The 22,444-nt window shown below is 39.8% G+C and overlaps 1 protein-coding gene across 8 annotated transcripts in view; it reads left to right on the forward strand.

The window, feature by feature from the left end:
- FBLN2 (fibulin 2) overlaps positions 1 to 22,444 on the forward strand; it is a 96,936-nt gene that overhangs the window by 42,925 nt on the left and 31,567 nt on the right. For all 8 annotated transcript variants that reach the window (XM_039886585.1, XM_039886586.1, XM_039886589.1 and 5 more), the window contains one exon: positions 21,530 to 21,641. In XM_039886585.1, the coding sequence (XP_039742519.1) occupies positions 21,530 to 21,641 (112 nt within the window). The remainder of the gene's footprint in view (positions 1 to 21,529; positions 21,642 to 22,444) is intronic.

Below are 22,444 nucleotides of genomic sequence, written 5' to 3' on the forward strand. Positions count from 1 at the left end.
ATAGTGTTTTATAATTTAGAGTATAGATGTCTTACACATCTTTAATTACATCTATTTCCAGCTAATTACTTGTGGCCGGTGTTAGTTTTATAACCATGTGGGTTAGCAATTGGTCTGGGCTCTGCTGACCTGAGCTAGTCCTGGCTGATGGCAGCTGGGCTCACTTGTGTAGATGGTCAACTTGTGTAGGTGGCTTAACTGGGGATGGCTTCAGCCAAGATGGCTTGTCTCTGCTCCATGTGGTGTCATCCTCCAGATGGTTAGCCCGGGTTGGTTCATGGCTTGGCAGGGTCCCAGGAGTGAGAGAGCAGAAGCTGCAAAGCCTCTTCAGGTTTCACTTTTGCTGTGTCCTGTTATCTAAAGCAACACAGTTACGAAGCAGCTCAGATTCAGTGGGTAGGGAAATAGATGCCACCTCTCTACACAGAATTGTGGCTATTTTTGCAGTCCTCATGGATAGGATGGCAAAATTCACACTGAATTTACCATCTGCCTCTGGAGTGTTGAATCGTCATTAAAGTCTTTCACATGTTAACTAGCCAGGTGTGGGCTAAAGTGAACCCAATGCCCACATGACAAAAGCACATGAAAATATTTTCAAGTCAGTTTCAGAAAGATAATAGCTTGGGCTTTGGGGACAAGCAGAGCCTAGTTCTGATCTTGGTTCTGTCCCTTCCCTCACCTTTAAGAGGAAGATAATATCTCTAATTTTCAGGGTTGTTGGGAGAATTGTGAGGTGCTAGCCTTGAAATTCCCCGTGGGAACTGCAGTAAGGAGCTCTGCAGGCTCTCCCATGCAGAAAACACCTCTCACCTGGGGGCCAGCACCTTGGGCTAGTAGAGCTGAAGGTCAGGCTTGCTTCTAGGTAGTACGGGGTAGGGGAGGCAGAGTGATCGGGGAGCCCGGAATCCCCAACTCCCTGCCCTGTACAGGGTGGAGGGGCAGTGTCGAGTCCTCTGGGGGAGTGGGCTTGGGGAAGAAGCCTGAGGAGTGGTGGACCCTACTTCTCTTGGGACAGCTAATATAGAGTGAGGGACTTAAACTACCCCTTTCTCCCTCTTTCTTCTCCACCCCTTTCCTTGTTTCCTTGGAAGCCTCTGCTCAGGAGCAGGCATTGTGGAGCACACAGCCTGCAGTAGATCCCGTGCTGCTTCTGGCTGGTGCACGTGGTCTCGGGCAAGTTGTACATCCTCTGGATTGCTGTCTACTCATCTGTAAAATGTGGGTGGGAATAGGATCCTCCTAGAGCTGGAGGGAAGATGCAGTGGGTACAAACTGGAGCCTGATGGGTAGCCTAGCCAGGGCGGAGATCTAGCTGGTCAGCAAGAGTGGCTGAGTGCCTTCTTGACCAGGTTGGAGTTGTGAGCAAGTGGGCCAGCTGCTGACTGGGGCAGGGGTAGGCAGTAAACATCCACACATGAGGAACCAAGGTGATTGGGAGGTGCTGGAAAGGACAATGGAGGCTGGGGTCACCTAACCCTGTGGAGTTGAGGATGACATCTCTAAGAGGCTGAATTGGGTGGGCCCTGGCGGATGGGCTCAACCCGGCAGCTCCTGTTGTTTCTCAACCAGCCATTCATGTCTGTGATCCTGGGGCAGGAGGACAGAGCTCAGGAACCTTTCAGGTGCCTCCCGCTCCCATCCCGCCGCCCCCCAAGAATAGCAGGCTGCTGGGAGCTATAGCATTCTCTGGGCTATTTGCTTAGGCCCGCAAACATCCTGTCCAAATGGGCATCTGGCCAAGATGGCCCACTCATCACCCTCCTGCCAGGGTTAGACATTTTGCTGCAGCATTTCCAAATCCATAGTTCTTTTTTTAAAAAAATTATTTTCCAATTACTTATTTTCCAATATTATGTTAGTTTCAGGTGTATACCATAGTGATTAGACATTTCTATAACTTATGAAGTGATCACCCTGATAAGTCTAGTACCCACCTGATACTATATATAATTATTAGAATATTATTGACTATAGTCCCTAAACTGTACTTTATGTCCTTGTGACTTTTTATAACTGGCTATTTGTACTTTTTTATCCCACAGTTCTTTAGGGCTTTAATGTTAGAAAAAGGGGACTGTCTAGAGGGGTCACAACCTCTGAGCTGGATTATTCAGGACACCCATTGTCTCGTGATCAAAGGGAATTAGCATTTCCTGAGTCTCAGAATCTATTTATAACAGCTCTTCTTATAACAGAGCTCTTCTTGAATGGACAATACCTACATGTGATCAGCAATGCACAGAAACATAAATGGGGAAACAGTGAAATGTCATTTTGTTTCCTCTCTCCCTAGGGCCAGGTCCCTCCCTGAGGTAACCACTGTCAGTCCTTGGGACTCCATCTAGAAATACTCCATGTATGTCCACACATCCCTTTAAAAAAATAAACGGTGGCTTATTACACATGGTTTCAGCATTGAGCCCTTTCTTCTTAATTCTTATAGTACATTCAGAAATTGTCCTACATAAGTGTATAACAATCTAACTCTTTAACACCGGCATCAGATTGGATGGATATAAAATTAGTTATTCAATCATTGTCCTATTGACAGGATTTTGGTCGTTTCTGGACCTTTGCTCTAACAAAATTGGCTGTGGCAAGCACCTATGACATACATATTTGTGTCCATGAGACAGGCTGTCAGCAGATTAGATTTCTAGAGGGGAAATGCTGGGTCACATTTTTTTTATACTGCAATGCATTGCTTTCTCTTTATTGAGGTAAAGTTTAATTATTTTAATTGTCTAGTTCAGTGGCATTAAGTATACTCTTATTATTATTGATCCATTACCACCATCCATCCACAGAAAAATTTCATCTTCCCAAACTGAAACTCTGTGCCCATTAAACACTAGCTCCCCATGCCCCTACCCCCAGCCCCTGGGAACCACTATTCTACTTTCTTTCTCTATGAATTTTCCTATTCTTGGTACCTGATGGAAGTGGGATCATATTTGTCCTTTTGTATCTGGCTTGCGTCACTTTTTGGGATGTATTTTTAAAGATTCTTTTAGTCTTTAGTCTTAGAAATTTCTAATCATACTACCTTTTCAAATAATGTTTTAGTTGTGAAGTATTTGTGAATAGAGAGCTGTGGGACTTAACGTGAATAGTTAATGAAGCGTTTAAAGTGGGCACCCAGGAAGGTACCAGCCAGTAGGAACAGAAGCCATATCTGTCTGGCCTGCCCTGAACCCTTCCCACTCCACAGTTACCTCCATCCTGACTCCTGCAAGCATGAGTTCTTTCCTTTTCTTTAGATTTTTACCACCTAAACAGTCGTTTGCTTTTTCCTGTTTTCAAACTTCATGCAAAAGGCAGTATGCAGTATTCTTCTGTGACTTCTTTCTTTCCCCCATGGTCAAATCTGTATGATTACCTGTGTTGAGATGTGTGGTTGGAGTGTATTCATTCACATCATGTGATCGTGCCATAGCTTAGTCAGCCTTTCTTCTGTTGATGGGCACTAGGTTATTTCCAGCTTGGGGCTACTGTATGTGGATCTCACGTGGAGACCATGGGCACCCGTTCCTCTTGGACATGTACCTAAGAATGCAGTTGCTGCAGTATGGGCTTTGCGTATCTTCTACTTTACCTGATGTTGATTGCTCTCTATGCTGGCAGGGCTGTGGAGCCCTGATTTCTGTGAGGTGTATCAGAGTGTTGTGAACCCAGGAAGCCAGAGAGAGCCTGCTGGGCCAGGGCTGCAGCCATTACAGCAGGAGATGGCCTTCACCTCTGTGTGCACACTGTTATGAATAACTGACAGGTAAAGAACATGGTCCCTTTGGCCTGAGCTCACACAAAGTAGCCAAGTGGATAGAAATGAGCGAGTCCTTGAAAACCCAGAGGAGGAAAACAGAAAAGATGCAGTAGGATTGTTCTATCTGTGCATTTATTGGTCTTTTCCTTTGTTTTTTAATTAACTAATTGTAGAATATTTAGGTATATTGCCAAACCCCTTATGTGTGCTAGCGGGCAGGGAGGCACTGTTTACTGACCACTTGTTTGCCAGACACTGAATCTTCTCATCTCTCCACTTTGTAAACTGTGGTCAGAGAGGTCATTTGCCCATTTTATAGGCAGGGAAATGGAAACTCATAGGATGGGAGACTTGCCCATATTCCCCAACGGGTGAGGGGTGAGGCCTATGCTTACAAGGTGCAGCCCTGCCTGTACTCACCTCTATGGCCCAGGGTAGACACTGCTACATAGAGGTGGTGTGAATGACTTTGTGGGACACCATTTGTATTCTTCCTCCTTATTTTCCTAAGCCTGTGCCCTTGGGCTGTATAGCTTAAAACTCTTAGATCTCTATTTACCCTCTGCTGTTGTTGATGTCAGTTTTACATGAGATGATATATACCAAGGGACTGGTTATACCCCAGCCAGTCCCAGATTTCCTCAAGTACCAGGTCTGACTGGGAACGATGCAATGACTCACACCCCTGAGACCTTAAGTCTGGTGGTTGAGACAAGCGTGTTACCTGACAGTGACATCGTGGTGAAAGTATGTACTAAGTGCTAAAGTGAATGAAGCCAGAGGAAAGAGCTGTTTGTTCTGCCTGGGATGGAGGTGTGTGATGGATGGAGGTGCAGTGGACAGAGAGGCAATGAGTCGCATGTGGTTTAGCTCATTAAGAATGGATAGTTGGACTTTTGATAGTTGGACAAGTAGAAGAAAGGAGTCCCAACATGGGACAGCATGTGCAAAGACAGTGGCAAGGAAAAGTATATATGGCCAGGGTAGAGGGGTATGAGCTGGGGTGTAAGTCTGCTGTGTTGTGAAGGCCCTGATAGTCACACTGGGGAGGGGCGCTTTTATCTCATAGGGTGGTCTGTGGACTACAGGGCTCCCTGAGATGACTTCGGGCTGGCAAACGCCAGGAAGTTAAGAGGAAAACTTCAGTAGGAGGGCTGGGGTGCATATTGGTTTAGATATGTAAGTCAGGGCGATCCTCTCTGAGGAGATGAGATTCCTAAAGAAGGAAAAGGAACAGTCCTATAGAGAGTGGAGGTTGAGCAGGGCACAGGGGAGGGGTGAAGGATTCCAGGCAGAACATATAATATGTGCCTACGCCCTTGAACAGGAATGAGCCTGAAGAGTTCAAGGAGTGGAGGGAGTGAGTGAGAGAGGGGATCAGAGAAGGGGATGAGGTGGGGAGATTGGTAGGGCCACATCATGTAGGTCTTTGTAAAGAAAGTGAGGATTCCTGGGGCTCATAGGCCTAGGAGAGACACAGTCCAATTGATTTTTTGTGAATGAGAACTCTGGCGATATCTGGAAGATGGACTGGAGGAGGACACAGGTGGTAGGAAAGAGCCTGGAGAACCAAGAGATGGTCATAGTATGAGGAGTGAAGTGGGTGGACTAGGATTCACCAGTGGGTGATGGATTGGAGGAGGGAGGTGAGGAATGACGAATTGGCCCAGGAGGGCTCTGAGATTGGCAGGAGCCCTTCACTGACAGAGAGAAGACCTGGGGAGAAGTGGTTTGGGAAAAATTAGTTGCCGAACATATTGTGGCCCAGGGAACACGAGAGTGACACCCAGTGGTAGTTCCTTAGCCAGCTGTGTGTGTATGCAGGAGACTAAGGCTGGAGTTGGATGTGCAGGAGGGGGTGAGGTGTAGAAGGCATTTAAAGCTCAGAAACTGGGTGGAGAAGAGAGGAGGGCCGAGAACTGAAACTTGAAATGTTGCTGCCCAAGAACTTAAAAAGAACCACAGAGAACAGGGCTGGGGGGCCTCCTTAGAGGGGTGGTCAGGGAAGGAGACCTGAAGGAGAGAGCTTGTGGGCTGAGCCTTGAGGCATTGCGCTGGGAAGGGGGGTGCATCTGCTGGACAAGGAGATGGGCAATACACATCTTGTTGAGCTTTGCCTGGACCTGCCTCCTATATGTTGGATGGTGCTAGGCAGTGCCATTCTTGGCCCGGTACTAATTCCTCTCCTGTTCCAAGTGGGTGGCCATCACAGCATAAGGGGTCATGGTTGTTTCGTCTGAAAAGGAGGGAAGCCAGGGTGAGAAAGGCCAGGAGAGAATGGTGGGATGTTTGCCAAGCACAGGCTGAAACCTGGTGTCTGATTAAGGAGGGGACAGGAAAACACTAATCAAGCCATAGGGAAGCAGAATCACCTCTCAGGCTGGTGATAGTCATCATTTTCAAAGAGAGGACTCAGAATAAGGTGGTAGGAAAGAGCCTGGTGAACCAAGAGATGCTCATAGTAACAGCCCAGCCTTGGGGAAGCTGAGGAATAGAGAGGGGAAGGGACAATGGGAAATTGAGACTTGGGACCTCTTAACTCTTTACCTGATTTGTAAAGCCCAGAGTGTAATTAGAGAGGATTAAGCATGGAATAGTGATATCACTCTCAGTGGCCACAGAGACTCAAATCCTGACTCTGTGGCAGGAATCCTGGGCCAGGTGTATCGGTGCCGTGTTACACTATGATGGTGAGGCCCCAGTCCTGCTGTCTGAAACAGGTTTGCAGTTGCCCAGTGTCTCATTGATTCATTCAGCAAATACTCATTAGATACCCATTCTGTACCAGGCACCATGCCGAGATAAGTAAAACTCCTTGGAGCAGATATTGCAGAGGAGGAAACTGACAACTGAAAAAGAGAGCTCATAAATAAACAAGATGATTTCACATAGTGATAAATGCTATGAGATTTAAGAGTGAATGATGGGATAAGAAAGTAACCAAGCCAGTTAGATGAGCTGTCTTTTGCCATATAGGTATTTTAAACTTTTATGTACTCAGTTGTATTGAGGTTTTCTTTTTTCCTTGTGGATTTTATCCCCGCCCCCCCCAGCTTTATTGAACTATAATTGACATATAATAATATGTAAGTTTAAGATATACAATGTAATAAGTGCATGTATATATTATGTAGATGATTACTCTAATAAGGCTAGTTAACACCTTATTACCTCACAGTTACTATCTTTTCCCTTATGGCGAGAACAGTTAAGATCTGCTCTTAGCAACTTTCGAGTATACAATACAGTATTGTTAAATAGTCACCATGCTGTGCATTACATCCCCAGGACTTGTTTATCTTATAACTAGAAGTTTGTACTCTTTGACCAACATCTCCCCATTTTCTCCACCCCCATCTCCTGGTAACCACCAGTCTACTCTCTGTATCTACGAGTCAGTCAGCTTTTTTAGATTCCACATGTGATACCATTGCAATATTTGTCTTTCTCTGGATTATTTCACTTAGCATAATGCCCTCTAGGTCCATTCACTGTTGTCACAAATGACAGGATTTCCTTCTTTTGTATGGTGGAATGGTATTTCATTGTATACATATGCCACATTTTCTTTATTCATATATTGATGGATTCTTAGTTGGTTTCCAGGTCTTGACTATTGTGAATAATGCTGCAGGGAACATGAGGATGCAGATATCTTTTCAAGACAGTGTTTTCATTTCCTTCAGGTAAATACCCAGAAGTGGGACTGCTAGGTCATATGGTAGTTCTGTTTTTAATTTTTTAAGAAGCCTCATACTGTTTTCTATAGTGGCTGTACCAGTTAACATTCACAGCAACAGTGCACAGGATTTTTTTTCTTCACATCCTCACTAACATTTATTATATCATGTCTTTTTTTTAAATCTTTTTTTTTTTATTAGTTTCAAGTATATAGGTACATTGGTTAGACATTTATATAGTTTATGAAATGATCCCTCTAATTACTCTTTCTCTCCTCTGGTTCTACACCTAGCCATTACATTGCTCCTGACTACATTCCCTATGCCATGCTTCCCATCCCCATTACCATCTTATCAACTACTAATTTGTACTTCTCTAACCCTTCACCCCATTCTGCCAGCCCCCCAACCGCCCTCCCTGGTTGTCACCAGACTGTCCTCTATATATGTGAGTCTGTTTTTGATTAGTTTGTTCTTTTTTTTCCTATATATTCTGCATATAAGTGAAATCATTTGGTATTTATCTTTCTCTGTCTGACTTATTTCACTCAGCATAATAACCTCTAGGTCCATTCATTGCATATAGTAGGATTTCACTTTTTTAATGGCCAGGTAATATTCCATTGTATATATGAACATAACTTTATCCAGTTGTCTGTTGATGCCCACTTAGATTGCTTCCATATCTTGACTACCATAAATTGTACTGCCATGAACATAAGGGTGCATAGATCTTTACGAATTATTGTTTTGGTTTTATTTGGATAAATACCTAGAAGTGCAATTGTTGGGACAAAAGATATATCCATTTTTAATGTTTCGAGAAATCTCCAGGCTATTTTCCATAGTGGCTATACCAATTTACAATTCCACCTATGGCGTATGAGTGTTCTAACAGGTGTAGGTAAGATGTCATTGTGGTTTTGATTTGCATTCCCCTAGCTCAACAATAGCTAGCATTGTTGAGCAACTTTTCATATATTTGTTGGCCATTTGTATGTCTTCTTGAGAGAAGTGTCTGTTCAAGTCCTCTTTCCATTTTTTGATTGGTTTGTTTGTTTGTTTTTTGGTTGTTGTTATTTGAGTTCTTTGTATATTTTGGATATTAGGCCCTTATTGAAGGTGTTGCTTGCAAATACAATTTCCCATTTGGATGATTGTCTTCTTTACTTTGTTGACGGTTTCTTTTGTTGTGCATAAGCTTTTTAGTTTGATGTAGTCCCATTCATTTATTTTTGTTTTTACTTCCCTTGCCTTTGAGGTCAAATTCATAAAATCCTCTTTAAGTCCAAGGTTCATTTTGAGTTAATTTTGGTATGTGGTGATAGATAACAATCTAGTTTCATTCTTTTGCAAGTGGCTTTTCAGTTTTCCCAGCACCATTTATTGAAGAGGCTTTCCTTTCTCTACTGTATGTTTTTGGCTTTTTTGTCAAAAATTATTTGCCCATATAAACATGGGTTTACTTCTATACTCTCGATTCTGTTCCACTGGTCCTGTGTGCCTGTTTTTCTGCCAATACCATGCTGTTTTGATTACTATTGCTTTGTAGTATAATTTGAAGTTGGGCAGAGTGATGCCTCCAGCCTTGTTCTTTTTTCTCAGGATAGCTTTGGCAATTTGTGGTCTTTTGTGCTTCTATACAAATCTGATAATTTTTTGTTCTACTTCTTTAAAAAATGCTGATGGGATTTTGATGGGGATTACATTAAATCTGTATAATGCTTTAGATAGTAAGGTCATTTTAACTATGTTGATTCTTCCAATCCAAGAACACAGAATACCTTCCCATTTCCTTGTATCTTCAATTTCTTTTAATAGGGTCTTATAGTTTTCTTTATATAGGTCCTTTACATGTTTCATTAGATTTTGTCCTAGGTATTTTATTCTTTTTGTTGCAATTGCAAAAGGAATTATTTTTTCCAACTCTTTTTCTGACAATTTATTACTAGAGTATAGGAACACTATAGATTTTTGACATTGATTTTGTATCTAGAAACTCTACTGTATTTGCTTATTGTTTCTAGTAGTGTTCTTGTGGAGTCTTTAGAGTTTTTTTACATAGGGAATCATGTCATTCGTAAATAGTGACAGTTTGATTTCTTCATTTCCTATTGGGATGCCTTTTATATATTTATATATTTGCATATGTTGAACCATCCCGTGCCCCTGGGATGAAGCCCACTTGATCATGGTGTATAATCTTTTGAAAATGTTGCTGTATTTGGTTCGCTAGTATCTTATTTAGGATTTTTGCATCAGTGTTCATGAGAGATATTGGTCTGTAGTTTTCTTTTTTTGTGTTATCTTTGCCAGGTTTTGGTATCAGGGTAATATTGGCCTCATAAAATGAGTTAGAAAGTATTGCCTCCTCTTCGATTTTTCAGAAGAATTTGAGGAGAAAGGGTATTAAATCTTCTTTGAATGTTTGGCAGAATTTGCTGGTGAAGCCGTCCGGTCTTGGAAGTCTTACTTTTTGGTAGGTTTTGATGATTGTTTTAATTTCTGTACTGCTGATCGGTCTATTTAGATTTTCCAGTTCTTTATTCAGTCTAGGAAGGCTGTATCTTTCTAAGTACTTGTCCATTTCCTTAAATTTGGTGTTATGTACTTTGTCATAGTATTCTTGTATGATCCTTTGTATTTCTGCAATGTCTATCATAATTTCCCCTCTTTCATCCCTAATTTTGTTTCTTTTCTTTTTTTTCTGTAGTAAGTCTAGTTAGGGGTCTGTCACTTTTGTTAACCTTCTCAAAGAACCAGCTCTTTGTTGCATTTATTTTTTTCTATTTTTTTTTTGTTTTGTTTTCAATTTCGTTTAAGTCTGCTCTAATTTTGATTATTTCTTTCTGCTGACATTAGGCTTAATTTTTCTTTTCTAGTTTTTTAAGTTGAAGTGTTAGGTTGTTTATTTTGGCTCATTCTTTTTTTTTTTTTTGATAGGTGTCTAATGATATTAATTTTCCTCTTATGACTGCCTTTGCCATGTCCCAAAAGTTTTGATATGTCGTAGTATCATTATCATTCGTTTCTATGTATTTCTTGATCTCTCTTTTTATTTCTTCTCTGACCCAATCATCCTTCAGTAGCATGTTTTTTAATCTCCATTTATTTGTGGTTCTTTCTACTTTCTTTTTACAGGTGATCTCTAGTTTCAAAGCATTAAGATCAGAGAATATGGTTGGTATGATTTCAACCTCGTATTTGTTGAGGCTATCACTGTGTCCCAGTATGTTCAATCCTTGAGAATGTTCCATGTGCTCTAGAGAAGAATGTATAAGCAGCTGTTTTGGTATGAAAGGCTCTGTAAATGTCAATTATCCAGTTAGTCTAATGTGTCATTTAAGGATGTCATTTCCATATTGATTTTCTGTTTAGATGATCTGTCCATAGCTGACAGTGGGGTATTTAGGTTCCCTACTAAGATAGTGTTTTAGTCTATTTCTCCTTTTAGTTCTGTTAGTAATTGCTTTATATATTTCGGGGCTTCCGGATTTGGGAGCATAGATATTAATGTGTTTGATTATGCATATGATTAACTTATTTGCAGCATTACATTTAACTTCACTATACCTCTCTGCTTTTATTTTTTTGTAATTCCTTTCATTTTTCACTTACCTGGACTATATTTTCTTTTTCCCTACATAATCTCTACAAGTAAGTTTATTTGTTTCTTGCTTGGGTTACTTAATGGCTATTTTATTATTTTATTTTTTCAAAAAATGTCGTAAGACTGTATCTAAAACTCAAATTGCTGTGTGTAATGTCTCCATTGGACCTTGGTACTTAAGGCATTGTTTCTTTAGGAATACTAAATAAAGTTTATATGTGTTCCTAAAAAAAAAAAAAAAAAGAGAGAGAGAGCTTCCTTTTATCATTATGAAGTGTTCCTCAGTATCTTTCTTTAACTTTTTTATTTTGAAGTCTGTTTTGTCTGATATTAGTACCACTACTCCTGCTTTTTTCTCTGAATGCCATTTGCTTGAAATATCATTTTTCACCCTTTCACTTTGAGTCTATATTTGTCTTTGGAACTGAGGTGTGTCTCCTGGAGGCAGCATATGGTTGGGTTTTGTTTTTTGATACAATCCGTAATTCTGTGCTTTTTTATTGGCGAGTAAGTCCATTTACACTTAGGGTAATTATTGAAATATGAGGTTTTCCTATAGCCATTTTATCTTCTTGTAGCTCGATGTTTTCATTGCTTCCTTGTCCTTGTGTTTCTGCTTTTTTATTTTGGTTCGGTTTTGTGGATTTTCCCTCTGGTCCTTCTTGTTTTATGTTATGTACTTTGGTTCTGAATCTTTGGCGTGTGGCTACCATTATAAATTTGTAAAGGATAGTTATATATATAGTAGTCTATTTTCTTCTGCGTGTGCCTTATCTTCATTCCCCTATGCGAATTTGGATCTTTGAATCCTCCCCTTTTCTGTCATTGTTGTCTCAATTTGTCCCTATGTATGTTGAACGTTCATTACTATTTTGCAATAGCAAAACTCTTATTGTTTAAGCTTATAATACTCTGTTCTTAATAAGAGTTGTACTCCTTTGCTTCTATCTGCCTGCTAGTTGCCTTACTCATAGTTATGTATTTTTTTGTCATTTTGTTTTAGATGAGCTGTCCCCTTTCAGTATTTCCTGTAATGTAGGCCTTGTAGTGAGAGAATTCCCTGAATTTTTATATGTCTTGAAAAGTCTTTATTTCTCCTTCATATCTAAAGGAGAGCTTTGCTGGATACATTGTTCTTTGCTGGTAGTTCCTTTCATTTAATAGTTTGTATATTTGATTCCACTCCTTTTTGGCTTGTAAAATTTGTGCTGAGAAATCTGATGATAATCTAATGGGCTTTCCTTTAGAGGTTACTGTTTTCCCTGGTTGCCCTGAGAATTCTTTCTTTGTCATTGATTTTTGATCATTTTAATACAATGTGTCTTGGTGAAGGCCTTTTTAGATAATTAGCTGTTATGTTGACTTCTTGAATCCCAAGCTCCAGCTCATTCTTTGATTTGGGAAATTCTCATCAACTGTTTGTCTGAAAATGCTTTCTAATCCCTGCTCCTTTTCCTCCCTTCTAGAATGCCCATTATTCTTATATTTCTTCTCCTGATGGTATCAGCTAGTTCTTGTATTTCTCTTTCATTATTTTTCATTCTTCGGTTTCTCTCTTCTTCCTTCTGATTTATTTCTAGATTTCTGTCTTTGATATCACTGATCCTTTCCTCCGTTTGGTTGACTCTATTTCCTAAGCTTGCTATTCCATTTTTCATCTCTTTCAGTGTGTTCTTCATCTCCAGAAGATCTATTCGGTTCTTTTTTGAGGATTTGAATCTCTGCTAAAGAACTCATTCTGCTCATCTAGCTGTTTTTCCAGTTCCTGAAATTGTCGATATGAATCATTTTGAATCTCATTGAGTTTTCAGAAGTACTATCCTGAATTCTCTGTCATTTAAGTTGCATATTTCTGTGTCTTTAAGTTTATTTTCTGGAGATTTTTCTCTTTCTTTCTGAGATGCCATGTCACCTTGGTTGTTCATGGTGTTTAATGGACTATTTCTCTGCCTGGGCATTAATGGAAATGTTTTCTGTTTTTTTCCAGAAAGAAGATTTATTATATAAAGGTCTCTCTTTAACCTGTTACAAAGAAGGTGTTTTTCTTTTGGTTTTGTAGTAGGTGGCATCTATGCCTCTTGGGTTCTTGTTTTATATAAAGCCTTAATAATGCCTCTTTTTTCCTTATAGATATTCAATCACGCTTGCTACCCTCAGTCTCAGTTCTTGTCAGTGTCAGCAACAGTTTTGGTAGCATTTGCTTAGATTCTCCTAGGGCTCTGCAGTGTTCAGTTTTAGAGGATATGGGAGGAGGGGCCCACTGTGGGATGGGAGCTGCAGCTCAGTCTCGCATTTTGCAACCCCAGCTGGCAATAATTAACTGTTGTTTCTCTGCTGTCCACGCTTTTCTGCCTTCCCCAGTTCTCTGCTTTCTGCCCTGATACATGGGCACTGCTGCCAGCCGCGTGGAGGTCACGGCTCCCCCAGGCAGGGCTGTTAGGGAACCTGCCGCACCTTCACCCCTTCCCCTCCTCCTGCAGGGAGCTCCTGCTGCGAGAGTCAGTTTCTTTGTTTCTCCCAGTCTGCCACCCGACACATGGGGTTCTGAACTGTGGTAGCTCTTATGTGCAGATCCCACACTCAGACGTGTTGGTGTACAGGTTGGATGCTTTTTGTTGAGTTTTAGATGGTCAGCTTTTTGTTGTTTCAAAGGTAGAGTTCTAGTGACGTCTCTCACTCTGCCATGTTTCAGCTGGTCACTTGTAGTATAATTTGATGTTGCAGAGTGTGATACATCCGGCCTTGTTGTTTTTCTCAGGATTGCTTTGGCTATTCAGGGTCTTTTGTGGTTCTGAACAAATCTGATGATTTTTTGTTGTTTCTTTAAAAGATATCATTGAGATTTTGATGGGGAATTGCATTAAATATGTATATTCCTTGGGGTAATATGGCCATTATAACTATATTGATTCTTCCAATCCATGAACATGGACTGTCGTTCCATTTCTTTGTGCCTTCTTCAATTTTTTTTAAATAATGTCTTATAGTTTTGAGTGTATAGGTCCTTCACTTCCTTTTTAAAGTTTATTCCTAGGTATTTTATTCTTTTTGTTGCAATTGCAAAAGGAATTATTTTTCATTTCTTTTTCTGAGATTCATTGTTAGTATATAGGTAATGTGATGACTTTTTGTACATTGATTTTGTATCTTGCAACTTGTACTGTATTATTTCTAATAGTTTTTTGGTGGTGTCTTTAGGGTTTTCTATGTAAAAGATCATGTCATCTACAAAAAGTGACAAGTTTACTACTTTTTTCCCAGTTTGGATGTTTTTTGTTTCTTTGTCTTACCCAATTGCTCTGGCTAGGACTTCCAACACTATGTCGAATAATAGTGGTGATAGTGGACAGCCTTGTCTTACTCCTGGTCTTGGAAGGTTTTTAGTTTTTCACCATTAAGTATGATGTTTGCTGAGGGTTTGTCATATGTGGCCTGTATTATTTTCAGGTACTTCCTTCTATACCCATTTTTAAAGTATATTATAAATGGATGCTATATCTTATCAAATAAATACTTTTTTTGCATCTATTTATATGATCTTATGATTTTTATCTTTTATTTTGTTTATGTGGTGTATCATATTAATCGATTTGTGTATGTTAAACCATCTCTGTTATTTGAAATAAAGATGTAGATTTAAAAAAAATCCCTGGGCCCCTGGGATGAAACCCACTTCATCGTGGTGTGTAATCTTTTTAGTGTCTTGTATTCGATTTGCTAGTATTTTATTTAGGATTTTTGCATTCGTGTTTGTAAGAGATATTGGTCTATATTTTTCTTTTTTTGTGTTATCTTTACCAGGTTTTGGTATCAGGGTTATGTTGACCTCATAACATGAGTAAGGAAATATTGCTTCTTCTTCAAGTTTTTGGAAAAGTTAGAGAAGAGGAAATATTAAATCATCTTTGAATGTTTGGTAGAATTCGCTGGTGTACCCATTTGGTCCTGGATTTTTACTTTTTGGTAGGTTTTTGATGATTGTTTCAATTTTTATACTCTTTTTCTTTTCTTTTTTTTTTTTAATTTAAATCAATTTCCATACTCTTGATTGGTCCTTTTAGATTTTCCAGTTCTTCATTATTCAGTCTAGGAAAGGTCATATAATTCTAAGAATGTGTTCATTTCTTCCAGGTTATTAAATTTGCTGGTATATAATTTTTCATAGTATTCTTGTATGATTTTTTTGTATTTGGTATTTGTAGTAACTTCCCTTTCATTTCTGATTTTGTTTCTTTAAGCCTTTTTTTTTCCCCTTTGGTTAGCTGGGGTTTTATCGATTTTATTAATCTTTTCAAAGAACTGGCTCTTTGTTGCATTAATTTTTTTCTATTGTCTTTTGTTTTCTCTTTCGTTTATTTCTGCTCTAATTTTATTATTTCCTTCTTTCTTTGGCCTTCATTTGTTGTTCTTTTTGTAGTTTTTTAAGATGCAGTGTTAGATTTTTTATTGGGGATTTTTCTTGTTTCTTGAAATAGGCCTGTAATGGTATAAACTTTCCTCTTATTACTGCTTTGCTGTATCCTAAAAGGTTTAATATGCTGTATATTCATTCTCATTTTTTTCTATATATCTTTTGGTCTCTCCTTTTATATCTTCTTTGATCCAGTTGTTGTCCAGGTGCATTTCGTTTAAACTCTACACATTCGTGGTTGGTTTTTCCTATTTTCGTTTTGCAATTGATCTCCAGTTTCAAAGCATTGTGGTTGGAATATGTGCTTGGTATGATTTCAGTCTTTTAAAATTTGTCAAGGCTAGTTCTGTGCCACAAAATGTATATCTCTGAGAATGTTCTGTGTGCACTAGAGTAGAATGTATAATCTGATCTTCTGGGATGAAAGGCTTTGTAAATGTCAATTATGTCCATTTGGTCTAATGTGACATTTAAGGCCAGTATTTCCTTATTGATTTTCTGCTTGGATGATCTATCCATAGCTGTCAATGGGATATTTAGGTTCCCTAACATAATTGTGTTTTTTTGTCAGTTTCTCCTTTTAGTTCTGTTAGTAGTTACTTTATATATTTTAGTGCTCCCTGATTGGATGCATATATATTGATAAGTGTTATGTCTTCTTGATGTATTGTTCCCTTTATCATTATAAAATGTCCATCTTTGTCTTTTGTTATTCTTTTTATCTTGAAATCCGATCATCTCTAAGTACAACTACACTCGCTTTCTTATGGATGCCAATTGATTGGGGTATCACTTTCTACCCTTTCACTTTGAGTCTGTATTTGTCTTTGCAGCTGAGATATGTCTCTTTAAAGCAGCATATAGTTGAGTTTTGTTTTTTGATCCAGTCTGCTACTCTGTGCCTTTTTATTTGGTGAGTTCAGTCCATTTACTATTTAAGATGATTATCGTTGTATGGAGATTTCCTATAGCCATTTTATCATTTCTTTTCTGGTAGCTTCGTGTTTCCATTATTTCTTTGCCCTTGTATTTCTGTTATTTTAGCTTAGTGGTATTCTATGACTTTTTTCCCCCTCTGTTCAGTCTTGTTTTATGTTATATATCTCAGTTCTGGATTTTTTTTTTTTTTGATGTGGTTACCATTAAGTTTATGCACAAGGAAGTTTCATCTATGCAGTAGTTCTTTTTATTCTGAATTATCTTATCTCCATTCCTCTTTGCTAATTCAGACCTTTACCCCCCTCCCCTTTTGTATTTTTGTTGTGATAATTTATTCCTGTTTATACTATGAGTTAATTTCCAAGTTGTAGTAGCTATTGTCTTTTCTCTTTTTAAAAATGTTTTTATGTCCTTTAACCTTTATATTATATTAAAATGTGTAATACCTTATTGTGAATAAGGGTTTCAATTTCCTGCTTCTGTCTGTCAGTCATCTTCCTCATAGTTTTGTATCCTTTATATTTGTGTTTCAGGTAGAGTAATCCCTTTCAGCATTTCCTGTAGTGCAGGTCTCATGGTGGCAAATTCCTCAGTTTCTATATGTCTTAAAAAGTCTTTATTTCTCTTTCATATATAAAGGGTAACTTTGTTGGATATATTATTCTTGGTTGGTAATTTCTCTCTTTCAATGATTTGAATATTTGATTCCACTCTCTCCTAGCTTGTAGAATTTCTGCTTTAAAATTCAGTGATAATCTAATGGGATTTCCTTTATAGATTATCATCTTTTTTCCCCTGGGTTGCTTTGATAATTATTTCTTTGTCATTAATTTTGACAATTTTAATATAATGTGTCTCGGAGAAGGCCTTTATGGATTGAGATAATTAGATGTTCTGTTTGCTTCTTGGATTTGAGGATCTAGTTTTTCCCGTGGCTTTGAGAAGTTCTCATGGGTTTGGAATAGCTCTCTCTGTACTCTTGTCCCTCTCTTCTTCCTCTGGTATATCCATTAGTTTTATATTGGTCTTTCTGATGGAGTCAGAAAGTTCTCATAGTGTTCTTAATTTTTAATTTTTTTCACTCTCATCTTTCCTTCCATCTGCATCATTTCTAGATTTTTATCTTCGAAATCATTAATTTTTTCTCCATCTGGTCAGCTCTATTTCCTAAGCTTGCTAATTTATTCTTCACCTCTTTTATTGGGTTCTTCAGCTCCAGAGTTTCTATTTGGTTCTTTTTTAAAGTTTCAGTCTCTTATGTAAGTACTCATTTTGTTCATGAATTTTATTTCTGAGTTCATTAAACTACCTGTCTAAGTTTTCTTGCATCTTGTTGAATGTTTCCAGAATTGCAACCTTGAATTCTCTGTCATTTAAGTTACATATTTCCATGTCTTTAAGTTTATCTTCTGGATATTTTTCATTTTCTTTCTGAGCTATCATGTTACCTTGGTTATTCATGATGTTTATTGGATAATTTCTCTGCCTAGGCATTTTTTGGGAATGAACTAGTGTTTGTTTTTAGATTGCTACCTCTTTAGCAGATTCATAAGAAGAGGTCTTTCTCTTATTTTCCAATAGGTGGCGCTGCATTCATTGCAAATGTTTTATTTTCTCTTGCAATGCTCCAGCCTCTTGGATCTCAGTGGGCGGTAGAAGAATGTCTTGTAGTTCCTGGGGAGGTAGGCATCTCTTTTGACCAAGTTGCACCACTCCTATGGCAGAATGTGGTTGGCGATGGGCTTCCAAGGAAGCCTATGAAATCCCAGAGCTACCCCTGCAACCAGGTGCAGTGCTGCAGTGCAGGGGGTGTCCCAGGTACCCCCACTGGGGTCTGCCATGATGGGTGGGGGCAAGAGGAGAAGCAACTTATGGGTATATGGCTTTGTTCTCCTCTCAGTAATGACAACAACCAGACCTCAGCTGCCTCTCTTCTGTATTTCCACTCCTGTCACTGGGATTAACCACAGCATGCGTCCGCCTCCCAGAAACTGTCTCTTCATTTCTCAGGGCTGTAGATACTTTGCCCTGTCATCCAACACCTACTGCTACAGTTTCTTCTAGGGCCCACTGCTAGCTCTGGGAGAATGAGGAGAGACAAGCTTTGGAGAGTAGGGGGAGCCAGCCAGGCAGGCTTCGTGGCTTTGTTTTTCTCCTGGGAATGCAGCTGCTAGAACACAGCTGATGCACTTCTGTATTCAGTCTCTGCTCCATCACTGTGTTCACCCATATTACATGCTGATCACTCAGGCAGGAATGCTTGAGGCTACACAGAGATGCTTGCCCCCTGATTCCTCCCCTCTCCTGAGACCTGCAATGAGCTCTGGGCAGCCGTCTCTGCTCTTCTTCCTTCCATCCTCTCCTGTTCACTCAGATTCACCTACCTTCAGGTGTTCTGTGTGCTTATCTCTCAGGTGTGTTTGTGTGTTGAGCAGGGAATTCTTTGTTGAATTATAGCTGTTCAACTCTAACTTCAAAAGGAAAGATCAGGGGGACCTCTCACACTGCCATGCCTCTGGCATCACTCTTCTTGGCTATTCTTAAACATTTCCTTTTTTGGATGAATTTTTTAATCAGCCTGACAAATTTCATGTTGGGACTTTGGGGTTGCATTGAAATTATAGATTAAGTAGAGGAGAATTGACATCTTTAAGGTATTGAATTTTCCCATCCAGATACATACTATATAGTAATTTTAATTTCAATAAAGTATATTGTTATGTATATTAGATAATTTTTTCTTCATGTAGATTTAGCATGTTTACTTTAGATTTATTTCTAGCATTGTTTCTGTTTTGAATGGGATGTTTTTCCCTACTACCTTTTCTATTTAATTGTTGCTGGTGTATAGGAAAGCCAGTAATTTGAATATGTTGATTTTGGTTTTGGCTACTTAATTATAATAATAATTAGTAGTTAGTATTCATTTTAATATTTTGTTAGTTTTGATCCACTTGGATTTTCTAGGAAATTGAATCCATAACATTACAAATACAGATTGTTGTCTCTTTCTAATATTTCTTCTGCCTCTTTTTGTCTTGCTTTATTGCATTTGCTAGCACCTCTGGGAAACTGCTAAGTGGTGGCAGCATCAGGAGGCATTTTTGTCATATTTTTGACTTTAGTGGGCCATGTGTCTAATGTTTCACCACTGAGTGTGATGTTTTGTAACTTGTTTCTGGTAGATACCAGTTATTAAGAATTCTTTTCATTCCTTCTGGTGCCTTTGAACAGCCCTCAAGTTGTTACTGAAGCTTATTTTCCCTGTTTTACAGAAAGTAATGGAAACTTAGAAAAGTTTGATGACTTGAAATATCCATTTAGCAGATAAAGATGATGATTCTAGCAAGCTCTTAATCTGTTCCTAGAACCTTGCAGGCTGCTGACACCCCTTGGTGCATTTGCTCCCCTGCCTTGCAAGGTGATGTGAATTACTCCAGGATATTTAGAGGTCTTCGTAGGCTTCTGCAGCTGTGCAGTCATTAGGTCCTCATATCAGAGAAGGACACTGAGTCTTTAGAGAGGAGAAACACCTACACATGGTAGTACCTGACACTTGGCCTCCAGCTCAAAGTTATTCCAATACGCCCTGCTGCTCCTCAGCATGTACATAGATGTATATGTTCTAGATGAGCTTTATTTTTGAATGTCATTTATTTTTAGACCTCAGAGGGAAATGGTTGGGTCAATTGTACTTCTCATTTTTTTGGCACCTTACACCTTATCATAACCTTTGAAAGGCTCTCTCTTGTTTTATTTATGTATTTTATTCCCTTTCCCTATTGCCATCCCTTTGCCCCACCATAGGCAACAGTTCTCTTCTGTTTAATTTGTGGATTTTTTTCTTTTTATGTGTTCTTAAAAAGCGCGTATTGTTATTTTGTATGTAATATTTTAAATTTGTATAATGGATCTCACTTGGTTTCTTCCTATTCCCCCTCAGCATTCCATTCCATGCTGCTCCATGCTGCTGGGTATACGTATGTTCAGCTTTATGTTGTCGTGTGGACATCTTGTCTTTTGTTTCTGACGCCTATGGAGTCCTACATGGAAGATTTCTCCAAATTCTCATCTACTCCTCCAGTGTGAATTTCCAGATTGCCTCTAATCCCCTCTCATAATAATGCTCAAGTGCACATCCTTGTACCTATTGCATTATGGGCCTGGCTGGAGATCTCTCTGGAATGTACTCCCAGGAGTGGAACCACCAGGTCCTAGTTGATGTGCATACTTAACTGTGTAAGTGGTGGCAGATTGCCCTCCAAAATGGCTGCCAGTCCCCACTGCCACCCCCGGAGCATATTTATTCCTCTTTCTGATTTTTTCAGTTTAATGGGTATTTTATGTTGGGGGTTTTTTTCCTTATTAATTTTCAGGAGGTTATTATATTTTCTCAATAGCAATTCTTTGTCAGTTTTAGACATTCCAAAAATGTCACCCGACCCGTCAGCAGTCTATTATATGTGTCCATGGAGCTCTTTATTATACAGAGATTTTTAATTTTGAGGCAGTCAGATTCATCCATTTCTTAGTGTACAGTTTGTGCCTTTGAGTTTTAAGATGTTCTCCCTGGTCCTGATTCCTTCCACCCTCCTAAGTCACAGATTTTTTTCCCATTAAGTTTCTTCTGTGGATTTTCCTGAGTTTTAAGCTTCCCTTGCTGCCGCTGTTGCTTTTTTATGTCTTGTCCTGTCTTGGCGTCTTAGGTTGGGCCCCTTAGAAGCAAATCCTGAGTTGGGGTCCTTGTGCACATGATGGTTGGGGGAGGTGCAGGGAAGGAGCCAGACAATGCTCCTGATCCCACAGGGAACTCTGGAGTGTGAGTGGCCCCACAGAGCTGTCACTTTTGTACTCCCATGCTACTCACTGACTGGCTGTGCTTTTCCCAGGCCCCTCTCCCATGGGGCCACCTTAACCTCTTAGGAAGTTCTCCAGAAGGGCTTAAAGCTGTGAGCTGCTGGCAGCCAACGTGCGGAGCAGCCGGAGTGAGTGAGTGAGTTACCTGCCCAGTAACGGGGATCTGGGTAGGCACCAGTAGCATCTACTGTACTTGTTGACCCTAGACACCTTAGACCTGCATGCCTCCTCTAGGGTGGTGACTCTGCCCATGTTTTTCCTCACAGTCTCCACAAAGGACCTGATCGAGACATGCTGCGCAGCTGGACAGCAGTGGGCCATTGACAATGATGAATGCCTGGAAATCCCTGAAAGCGGTGCTGAGGGCGACATCTGCAGGTAGGGTGGGTACCCTGGAGCAGGCAGACCTGCCCATTCCCCTTCTCCAGATCCCTGCTTGCCTCAGAACCCAGGCCCTGGCAAGGCAAGGTGAGCACATGCTTCACCTGCTTCCAGGTGCATAAGGGTGATTAGATGTGGCAGCTTGGGCCAGCTGGTGAGGCTTTCTGCAGGTGTGGAAAGCTCAAGAGTGGTCTCCTAAGTAAACTAGCCGCATATATTCATAGCTGGCCTAATGTGCATAATAAGAGGAGTGTACAGTTTGGAGCAAGTGTTAAAAGACCATTATCACCTAGGATTAATTGGGTGCTTTTCTTACCACACATTGGAGTTGCTGCTAGGCAGTGCTCAGCCCGTATAGGTTTTCCTCTCTCAGCTTTGAGCTGAGGTCCTCAGCCCTCTTTCTTTCCCCACTTTGCTAACTTGGGGTCTCCAAAAGGCTAGCCTCTCATTGTCCTCTTCTGCTGCCTGTGCTGATTGTTTCTTCTGACTTTGGTGTCTCAGCAAAGGAATGATTTATAGTCATGTCCTCCATGTGTCAGGCCCAGAAGACATATTGATCAGCCATTAATCACTCCTTTTTTCCAATGATACTATCTTTTCCAATCTACTCATTTTTCCAGACAAGGAAGATAAGGTTCAGAGAGGTGATGTGATTCACCCAAAGCTACACAGCCCATTGAGAACATGGCCAGATTAGACTCCACGTTTCCTAATGTCCAGCCCACCATGCCTCCTTTAGAAACATTTAAATTTTAACTTTGTTTTTTTCCTTTCCTTTTTGTTGTCCCATCAATTTGGGG

This window comes from Pteropus medius, unplaced genomic scaffold (genome assembly GCF_902729225.1).
Source record: "Pteropus medius unplaced genomic scaffold, Ma_sr-lr_union100, whole genome shotgun sequence".
In the NCBI taxonomy this organism is placed as follows: domain Eukaryota; kingdom Metazoa; phylum Chordata; class Mammalia; order Chiroptera; family Pteropodidae; genus Pteropus; species Pteropus medius.